Below are 11,400 nucleotides of genomic sequence, written 5' to 3'. Positions count from 1 at the left end.
CTAATAATTATTTTTTAAGCACAATTTAGTTCACATCTTCATTATTTTGTTATTTCACACACACACACACACACACACACACACACACACACACACACACACACACACACACACACACACACACACACACACACACACACACACACACAAGGAATAATATAATAACCAAATAAAAGAATTTAGTTTGGAAAAAACTGAGATGTCAGGCTTTTTCAACAATGTACTGTAATGAGCATTTACATAGTTTACACTGTTGCCACACAGCAAGATAGTCGGTGGTTCGAATCCAGGCAGGGTCAGCTAGCATTGCTGTGTGCAGTTTGCATGTTCGTGGGCATGTGGCATACGTTTCCTCTGGTCCAAAGACATGTGGTATAGGTGAAGTGAAAAAACTAAATGGCCATAGTGTATGAGTGTGTATATGGATGTTTCCCACTACTGGGTTGCAGCTGGAAGGGCATCCGCTGTGTAAAACATATGCTGGATAAGTTGGTGGTTCATTCCGCTGTGGTGACTCTTGATGAATAAAGGGACTAAGCTGAAGGAAATGAATGAATGACGCTTATAGACCTTAACGCAGATTTGGAGCTTTTACTTGTATATGCAATTTAGAATTATAGGATTCCCTATAAGATAATCAAATATATCCAAATTATTGTTAATTATTCAAAACTGTCTTTTTTCAATGTCCAAAATGTGTATAAAATGTACGTAAACAAATAGGTCATGGACTTTTTTTTCGAATCTTCCTGAACACATTTCCCAGAAGCCTTTGCTGCAAAACATGTGACGCATTTACTCTGCGACTGCAGCTCGTCGTTTGGTGTTGTGCGTTCGTAAGTCGTTATACGTTGGCTCCTGTTCTTTCGATAAAGTGAGAAGAAAACGGGCGGGTTGAATTGTAAGTAATCGGATTTTAGCTTGAAAACTTTCTTAATGACTCCGTTCAGCAAATATCAGTTTTATTGTCTATCTGTGGTTTATTTCCTCGCTCTCTTCGCAGATGTCTTTGGCAGACGAGCTGCTTGCGGATTTGGAGGAGGCAGGAGAGGAGGACGGGCTGTATCCCGGCGGAGAAGACGGAGAGAGTGATGGAGAACCCGGAGAGAGACAGGCCGATGGAGGACTGGAGGACATCCCGGAGGAGATGGAGGTGGATTACAGCAGCACGGAGAGCGTCACGTCCATAGCAAAACTACGACACAGCAAACCGGTCAGTTTCTGACTTCAGTGGCAAACAGATTCATTTCAGATCTATTTTCAGAACATAACTTATTGCAAACTTCTTGATATTTGCAGTTTGCTGAAATCATGGATAAAATCAGTCACTATGTTGGAAATCAACGCAAGAATTCAGAAGGTAAAATTGAGGTTGTTTTTATTCACACATTCGGACTTTGGTGTTTTGGTGTAAAATACTAGAACAGATTATTTATAATGACGTAATATTATAAACACAAAGTTATATTAGAACACGTAATATTAGAACACAAACTGCTTGTGACAAGGTCCCTGCATTGTTTATCACGCTACTTTGACTATTCGTTCTGAAATCCTATTTAGGTTAAATATTCAGAGTTCAAAACAACATTAGTACTACTATTTGACTGTGCTCAATGTTGTATTTTGATAGTCATTGGCTCCTGATATGATTTGCCTATTTAGAATTTGCAAAGAATACTTGCCTGAAATTGTATTAAGATGGTAAGAGTCAGAATGTGCTTATATAAAAACTTTACACCAATAAAGATAAGTAGCTTTCTTTTTTGTGAAGCGTGCTAGTGAACGTTGATTTTAATTATAAAAATATTTCTGTTGATTTTCAATAGTCGTCCCACAACACTCATATTAAGACAATACATAGTTACAAACATACTCGCACCCCATAAAGAAAGAGAGAGAAAAAAAATTAATAAAATAAAAACAATTAGGAAAATGGGGATAAACTTTCACTTAGCATATAGTAACCCCTGAGCATTCAATGTAGGATAGGAAAGGCTGCCAAATCTCATAAAATCTTTTTGTAGAGCCTCGGATGGTGTATTTAAGGTGCTCGAGTTTAAGATGTGATAACACTTCCAATACCCTGTGTTTGTGGGATGGTGGGTTTGCTTTTTTCCACCTGAGAAGAATCAGGCGTCTGGCCAATAATGAAGACAAGGCTATGATTTCTACATGATAAGCTGATAAGTGCATTTCTGCTGGCACTGCACCAAAAACTTAAGTCAAACGATCAGGATCCATATCATTGTTAAATATAGATGAAAATTATATTAAAATATTGGTCCAAAATCGATCTAATCTAGGGCATCCCCAGAACATATGACTCAGATCTGCTGGCTTCAAACCACATCTGGGGCAAGATGAATCTGACCCTGGATATGTTTTTGCCAGCTTGCTTCTTGATAGGTGAAGCCTATGAAGCACCTTAAACTGTAGAAGACCATCTCTAATACATACAGAGAACATTAATTTTAATTAACGTCATTTAAAAGGGATGGTTCAACCAGAAATTAAAATCTACTCACCCTCAATGGTTCAATGAGTTTTTTTTTATATTCTGTTGAATAAAAAGATATATGTATACTTTGATTAAAAACTGAAATCCAGTAACCATTAACATCTGTATTAAGAAAAACAAATACTATACAAGTCAATGGTTACAGGTTTTATGTTCAACCAAAGAAATTAATTCAAACAGGTTTGGAACAAGTATAATTTCTTTTAACAGGGTTTTTCCACTTTTTTTTCAGTGTCTGGACCTGTTGAAGCAGACCCAGAGTACAGGCTCATTGTCGCTGCCAACAATCTGACGGTGGAAATAGACAATGAGCTTAGTGAGTTCACGGTTTGTTTTATACTTGTGAATTAAAGTCATATATTACATGAATTCTAACGCTAGAGCTATGAAGGCAAATTTCAGATATATTTGTTTTATTATTAATTTTTTCCAAATGAGCTTTTACCATGCTTCTGGCGGTTTTTGCATTTTAATATCCTGGATTCAATTTTTCTTTCTATTTCTATTTTTTAAATGGTTGTTACATTATGCTAATCAAAGGACTTGTCTAAATAAATGATATCATGAAATGTACATTTTAACAATTGACATTGAATTGTATACATTTAAACAGTTCTGCAGTAATTCTGTGAAATTCTGCATTAATTTATTTCTCACATTGTATTATTATTATTATTATTATTATTATTATAGTTTTTCTCATAAAATTTTATAATGCTTTTGAAGTGACTCTTGGAGCATAGCAGATGAAGTTCCCGTCCTCATCTAGTGAAATGGCAGACAGTGTTTGACTGTAGTAAACAAAGCCACACCACTGATTTACACAAAACATGCAGACTTTATATTAAAACAGTATTTTTACAGTTTAATATTCACAAACACTAGTCTGTATTGCAATTTGATTATGTGAACAGGACACATTTTAAATGAGTTAATAGATGACTGGATTTTGTTAACTTTTCCTGCGTCATGACCCCTCTTTAACCCTTTATAACATTAGAATTATAATATTTCTTATGCATTTTAACACCACTTTTTACTTTATTTATTCCTCAGATATCATTCACAAGTTTGTTCGTGACAAGTACTCCAAAAGGTTCCTGAGCTGGAGTCTCTAGTGCCAAATGCACTGGACTACATCAGAACTGTTAAGGTATGTAGAAACCTGCCGGTCTGGAATTTAGTCTTTATGAGCAGACTATTTCTGTCAAAATTGTGTTTTGTGAGTTACAGCTTCTAATCGGCTGGGTTTTTTTGAATACCTGTGTGTTTGATAAGTCAATGTGTTTGTGTGTTCAGGAACTGGGCAACAATCTAGAAAAGTGCAAAAACAATGAGACCCTTCAGCAGATCCTCACCAATGCCACCATCATGGTGGTCAGTGTCACAGCCTCAACCACACAAGGGTGAGCGAGCAGATATAAATCCTTGTTTAATGTGTTTGCTGTTACTATTTTTAAGCATTGTAAAAAAAGTCAAATAGTGAAAGAAATGTATTGTTTATAAAAAAAAAATGAATAAACCCTAAATTGTTATTCTGATGTTTGCAGAACAATGCTTGGAGATGATGAGCTCCAGCGATTGGAGGAGGCATGTGACATGGCGCTTGAACTCAACCAATCAAAACACAGAATCTATGAATATGTGGAATCCAGAATGTCATTTATTGCTCCGAATCTTTCAATCATCGTCGGAGCATCAACTGCTGCCAAGATCATGGGTGAGGAAAAGAGGTTGCTGGAGTAAATGAGCTCATTTAGAATTCACCTTGTTATGTTAGATAAAAAAATTATATAAATTGTATTGTTTTAACATTTTGAATGTTTCAGCTATTCACTGACGAAAATTATGCTTGTTTGCAATCACATATACTGCTTTTTTTCTTTGCTGTCAAGTGATCACTTCTGTTTTTTGCGATTCTTTCCTTTTCATTTCAGGTGTTGCTGGTGGTCTGACTAACCTGTCCAAGATGCCCGCATGTAATCTAATGTTGCTGGGAGCGCAGAGGAAAACACTGTCTGGATTCAGCAGCACTTCACTGCTCCCCCACACAGGCTACATCTACCACTGTGATGTAGTGCAGACTCTGCCTCCAGTGAGCATCAACTTGTTCGATTTCACTGACAATTAGTTCCACTTGATATTACATTGTTGCAAAATAAGACACAAGGTTACATTTGCATGACAATAATGCAGCTTTTGAAGTTTCATGTATATGCAGCAAAAACATCTGAGGATTATAGATTAAAAGATAAAAATTGATTAAAAGATGCTTAAAAATGCTGTATGTGTACCAGGCCTGTATTCTCATAAGTGCATCTCAAATAATTGACATCTGCATGACTTGTTTTTGTAGTTAACAGAGACGAAAATGAAAAACGTTTTTAGAGGCCATTTTTAAAGTTGGTATTTTAGACCCCCAAAAGGATGGTGTTGTTGTGACGTAAATGAACGGCTAAAATTAATTAAAAAGCCATCAGTAGCCATAAAAAGACAATGATTTAGTGCTTTAACAATTAATTACATACTAAATAAAAGTTTGTATTTCAATAAAATATGTGTAGACATTATAATTTATTGTGTAGAGTTTGAAGCCAAAGTGATGTTAAACAGAACAAGAACATTTTCACAGCATTTCCTATAATATTCTTTTCTTTTGAAAGAAAGTCTTGTTTATAATTTGTAAATAAATATTTTATAAACAAATAAACTTTTTCTATAGCTATATGGGTAAGAAAATCTGTAAATGTTGGGATTAATGTGGAGTTAATCTGTGTTTGCAGGATCTGAGAAGGAAAGCAGCTCGTCTGGTTTCTGCTAAATGCACTCTGGCTTCTCGTGTGGACAGTTTTCATGAGAGCGCGGATGGCAAGGTGACAGTAGATCATGATCTGCATCTTTCTGCTGTTCATTCACTTCACAGTATATTAAATAGTTAGCCTGTAAGCTTTTGTATGTTGGTTGCTTTGCAGGTTGGCTATGATTTGAAGGAAGAGATTGAAAGGAAGTTTGATAAATGGCAGGAGCCTCCACCAGTCAAGCAGGTCAAGCCTCTTCCAGCTCCTCTGGATGGACAGAGGAAGAAGAGAGGAGGAAGAAGGTGAGGGTGGGAATGTTGTGGGGTTGTGAATGGCAGGTAAAATTGAGACCTGTTTCATGTCCCTTTTTCTTTTCTAAAGAAACATTGAGATTTTGCGTTTCAGTGGTTATTTTAGACAGTTAATCAGAAGAAATTAAGAAACTATAGTCATTATACATTCATTCATTCTTAAAAATGCTGTATGTAAGTTTTTGACTCTTCTAAAGCATAAAAACACCAAAATATGTTTGCAGATATTTAAAAACATGCCAAGTGGACATAATTGTTTATCTGAAAAACAATGCTGTCAAGTCAGATATTCTGCTTTGAAATTGTGAGTTACGTGGTGGAATGGCTGTCTGTGTTTTGGTTCTTGTAACCCACCGTATGCCAATTTAGCCAATTAAATTTCAGCACCCTGGGTTACGTTCATGGAAAACAGCGTATTTTATTCATTCACTCAGAAAGGCTCTCAAAGCATGTGCTCACGACCAAAAATGTGACCTCCGGTGGACAGTAGCTGCCCTGAAATGTCACGCAGATTCCAGAGTTCCACATGAGCTATAATTGCTATAGTTAGGTGAGCAGATTATATTGTAACCCCGTGTCCCAACAACACACTACATGATGAGATATGCAGTGATGAGCAATTTGGCTGTTTGACAGAAATTTAAATACAGCCATTCAGAAGCACAGAAAACAACACTGCACTCCAGCGAAATGGTAAGGTTTACAATCTATTAAATACATATTTCACATTATTACATGCTGAATGATTGATCAGCCTGAATCAGCCTTTGGGCTTGATAGTCAAGCACGCTCACGTCAATCTGGCAACCTGTGCTAGGAGCCAAGTGAAAATGTCTTTTGATCCAGTAGTGCAATACCTAGTTCAACCACTGGGTGTCAAACTTACATACTGCACCTTTAAATATGACTTGTAAGTTAAGTTTTTGAGAAAATAAAGTGAGGACAATGGCATTGATGAAAAAGCAAAAAAAATACAAAAAGCCGAAAAGTCAGCGCCAATAGTCTAGTGTTTAGTGTGTCGACACATAGCACCAAAGAATTGTCTAAAGTGACGTTTTTGAAAAAAAAAAGCTATTTTATTTATTAGCGAATAACCTTATCATTACATATGAAATGACATTTCTGAACCTTATCAGAGGAGCCTGATAGAAAATGCTCATTTACAAGAGGTCAGATGGATTTAGAGGGTTTTGCATCTGAACTCTTCATATATTAACGCATGGCCTCTAAGGACTTCCGTATATATTGTACTCATCAATACTCAATGTAAAAAGATGATTTTGAATATTAATTTTCCTAAGAAAAGAAACCCTTCATAAATTAAGAGTTGTTTTGATTGCATCTGCATTGTCATTCCTTGTTCTCTCAGGTATCGTAAGATGAAAGAAAGGCTGGGTCTGACAGAGATCAGGAAACACGCCAACAGAATGACGTTTGCAGAGGTCAGATGACCTGCATCAGCAGCTCTCCATTAGTGTGCTTGATTTTGAATTTCTATTGATTGATTCAGCTGCTGCGGGTTATCAACGTTCTCTTTCTCTGTGTAGATTGAGGACGATGCCTATCAGGAGGATCTGGGCTTCAGTCTCGGTCAGCTGGGAAAGTCTGGCAGTGGCAGAGTCAGACAAGCTCAGGTCAACGATTCCACCAAAGCCAGAATATCCAAATCTTTACAGGTACGTCTGGAGCTAAATACTAAGGGAAAATGTAGCTTCTTTGAAAGCAAATCTGGGCACGCTTTCACAGATAGCTAATTTGAAGCATTTGTTTTTGAATCTGGTGTATTTTCTTTAGAAATGTACCGAAATGAAAATTCTGGCATGAAAATGAAAACAAAAATACTAGATGCACTTGGCAGAAAACCGAAAATGCTTTGTATTAATTATTAATTATTTTATTATTAATATAGAGTCATTTTTCAAGAGTTTTGAAGTTTAACATAACTGATTTTATACTGATTAAAAAGACACAAACCAGTAAAGTAACCACATTTTACTGTAAAATGTTATTGACGATGTACATGTCAAGAGGCATCTTTTTACTATTGCACGCAGCAGGAACAAGTTTACTACGTAGAAATGCCCTGGCGGTAAGATATTTGAGTAGACTTTGCTTTTCCAGTGAGCTTGTGCGGTTTATGCAAAGATAAGTTTACAGGTATATGAGTGGAGTGTACACCGAGTGGCCCCACTCAACCAATTTAGTTAATAGTGACCTCCGCTGCTCTTGCACTTTTGTTGGCACCGCAACAAAACCCTCTTGTGCAGCGCAAGCCATTGAAATGAATTGGTTTCATAGTGATTACTTTTGGAGCAAGAGTGCACCAAACACTGCTGGGCATTTTTTCTATTTTTTACGTTCAGACAAACTGAAAATGACATTTTCAGTCGATAATTTTCAGTTGCCAATATTTGGTGCATCCCTAGTTTTCTTCTTTAGTTCAGTTAATGTAAGCAAATATGAATACAGTAATTGCGCTTCAATCTACACTGAAAAAACTGAGGTTAACTAAGCCTGATTGAAATTTAGCTCTGTTTTTTTTCACTGAAGGCGAAAGAGCAGTTTAACTCTGTGAACAAGCAGATCAGGTACACACAGCGTATGATGCGCTTTTATGTACATGAAAATCATGTGTGAAAATTAGTGTTTTTGCGAATGCTTTTCTAAATGAATTGTGGGTTAATCTGGAGCAAATGTCAGATGAAATGCCTAAACTAAATTTGGCTGGACATAACGTTTCTTAAGAATTGTCCAAAAAAAAAGAGAGAAACTGTACAGACAAGACTTTGTTTCTTGCTCAAAATAATGAATTATTACAACAACTACAAAGAAGGGCACAATATACTTTCAAAGCTGTTTATTTGTGATGAATACAGACATGAATACGGGCGCAGTCTAAACAATGACAGGGCAAGATCATGACTTCATGAACATGAATTCATTTTTCTGTATAAAGCAAACCATCTACAGGCTTGGAAATGTTCTTCATTTTATCTGTATAGTGTTCAATCAAAATTAATTAAAGATATTATAAATAAAATTAATAGTTATTTTATTTATAAGACTCCTGTGCTCATCAAGGCTGCTTTTATTTTAATTTTATAAATTGAAAAAACAATAATGTGAAATTAATTTACCTTTTTATAATAATTCAACTATAATAATATATTTTAAAATTAAAAATAATATTTCTATGATGGCAAAGCTGAAATTTCAACAGACATTACTCCAGTTTTCAGTGTCACATGATCTTTCAGAAATCATTGCTTCAATATAATTAGCTGATTTGGAGTTAAAATAAACCTTTTATTATTAATATCAATGTTGAAAACCATATTACTCATTAATTGTTTTGAGTTAACTTTTTTTTTCAGTGGCATATGTGCACACAGTCTTTTAATTTCAGCCAGCCAGCCCCAACCCGTGCTTCCGGTGAACTGTCTTTCTATTATAAAATCGGCAGGTTTAAGGTCTGATTTCTTTAAAAATCCGTGATCTTCACTGCCTGATTGATATACGATATAAAGTGGGTCTTAGACTGGACAGGAAGCACTGCATTAAATTACATTTTCCATGCCATGTCTTTAAAATAAGATAATACATGTCTTAAAAAAAGATAATACATTACATTAAAAAAGGGGGAAAAGAAAAGTAGATGAACTCCAATATAAAGACAATAACTACAACAAAGCCCCTGACAGCATTTCAATGATCAAGTATGTATGTTTCGATTAATGTCCAGGTCTGTTGGAAAATATCTGATTTCAACTGCAAATCTGCAGTCATTTTCTCAAATATGGATATCTGTTTCAACCTCTGTGTCTATTCTGTCAAAGTAGGTCAGCGGGTCTTCATCCAGTTCACTGAAAATATCTTCCTAGCTGTTAATAATAATATATGTAGTGCAAATAGGTGAGGCTTACTGAACTGATCAGGGGTGAAGCCATCAAGCAAAAAAAGAATAACAATACTGGGTGCATTGGCATGTCGGATCCTAAAACTTTACTAATCTCCCTTTTAACCTCCTGACAATACACTGGTATTTTGGGACATTGCCAAAATATGTGAACAGGGTCCCCGACGTCTCCACAATCTCTCCAGCATTGGAATAATTGTAAAGAACTATTGAATTCGAACTGCTTCCATATTTGACTGCTTATACCCTGATGACAATTTGTGCATATTTGTTCCTACATTTCATCCTTTATTATAGTGTTTAATTTCTTTATATATAATAAGAGTCGTCAGGTTTATCCTGCATTCATTTTCTATATAAATTGTCTACTTGATTTTTAGTAGGCAGACCATGTTCAATAATATCTATAAAATATTTGTCTATATTTGTTGGAGATCTTTTATTTATATGCCATTGTTTATGATTTGTGATATAGTGTCGCAGTTGTAAATATCTAAAGTAATCATTAGATTTCAGTGTTAATACCCCAGTATTTGCAATGGAGTTTCTGCACTCACCTGCTCATCCTGACGACGCTAGCGGTTACAGTGTTTCATTGGGTTTTATGCTTGAACAACTAAATGAATGCTGAAGTTTATTTAACTGTAGGTTTTGTAATTACATTACAACAATGATGCTGTAAAAGAAACCTTCTGAAATTGAAAACATTCACCAGAAGTCCATCATTGGCTGAAAAACACTAGCTGTGCATGGAGCCCATTCAATCATTTTATAATGAGTTCTTTTTTTTAACAAAGCTCTCAAGGACAATATTTACCTGGGATAAAACTGACTGAATCACTTGTCACCTCTGAGTCAATTTGCTGCTTTGCTCTTCTTTAACAGAGTTGAATCTGTCAATTAGATTGTTGTCATTATTTCTTACCTCAGTTGTGTTATTGCAGAGGACGCTGCAGAAGCAGAGCATGACATATGGAGGCAAGTCTACAGTGAGAGACCGATCATCTGGAACCAGCTCCAGCGTGGCCTTCACTCCTCTACAGGTAGGCAAACTCACAGTCCAGCAGCTTTCAACTCTTTTCTTTGCACATTCTGGTTCATTCTGGCTTTCCTTGCTGAGTCTCAGAGCACCAGCGTTGGTTTGGTTGATTTCTTAGTAAAGCGTCTGCTCTCTGTCAGGGGTTGGAGATCGTGAACCCACAGGCTGCAGAGAAGAAGGTGGCTGAAGCTAATCAGAAATATTTCTCCAACATGGCTGAGTTCCTCAAGGTCAAGCGTGAGAAAGAGGACAAGGTGTGAGGCGGCGGCGGGGCGTCAGACATGCAGTGACAGCCATGGATAAATTAGCAGATGAAGTGTGAATCTGTCACACACCCACTCAGACAGACTTGTGTGGGGATGGTGGCATTATGAGGAGTGCATCCATGCACATTTTGTACATTTGGTTTTCTTTTTATGTCACCATGCAAAGGAGTTTAGTGCTGTCTGTATGTAAGAAAGAACATTGTAAATGCGAGTTTTTATTTTTTATTTTGACAACTACGGACAACACTGAGTGAATAAAGTTGCTCATCTATTTGGACCAGAATTGTTTTTTATTAATTTTTTCATTTTAGCGCTTGTAATCTTTTTAATTTGTCCTTTTAAGAAACTAATATTACATTCAAAATAATCTGAAGTGGTTCCCAAGAGAATTTAGGTCTCAAACTCAATTCCTGGAGGGCCGCAGCTCTGCACAGTTTTGCTCCAACTCTGATCGAACACAGCTGATCAAGGTGTTCATGACTCTTTTGAACACCTTGATTATTTGGATCAGCTGTGTTTGATCAGGATTGGAGCAAAACTGCAGAGCTG

General features: G+C 36.2%; 1 protein-coding gene across 1 annotated transcript; it reads left to right on the top strand.

Annotated features, from left to right (window-relative positions):
* Positions 1-806: 806 nt before the first annotated feature.
* prpf31 (PRP31 pre-mRNA processing factor 31 homolog (yeast)) lies at positions 807-11,128 on the top strand. Its single transcript, XM_056476194.1, is given in 15 exon segments — positions 807-901; positions 1,004-1,213; positions 1,300-1,360; positions 2,754-2,837; positions 3,578-3,616; positions 3,619-3,674; positions 3,821-3,927; positions 4,072-4,241; positions 4,459-4,616; positions 5,305-5,394; positions 5,494-5,621; positions 7,000-7,072; positions 7,178-7,306; positions 10,491-10,589; positions 10,726-11,128. Coding segments are annotated over 14 exon segments (1,524 nt in total). The 5' UTR covers positions 807-901; the 3' UTR covers positions 10,846-11,128.
* Positions 11,129-11,400: the final 272 nt, after the last annotated feature.

Source organism: Danio aesculapii, chromosome 16, assembly GCF_903798145.1.
Source record: "Danio aesculapii chromosome 16, fDanAes4.1, whole genome shotgun sequence".
Classification (NCBI taxonomy): Eukaryota; Metazoa; Chordata; class Actinopteri; order Cypriniformes; family Danionidae; genus Danio; species Danio aesculapii.
Note: the sequence above shows the minus strand (reverse complement) of the source record. Positions and strands in the feature narration are given on the sequence as shown.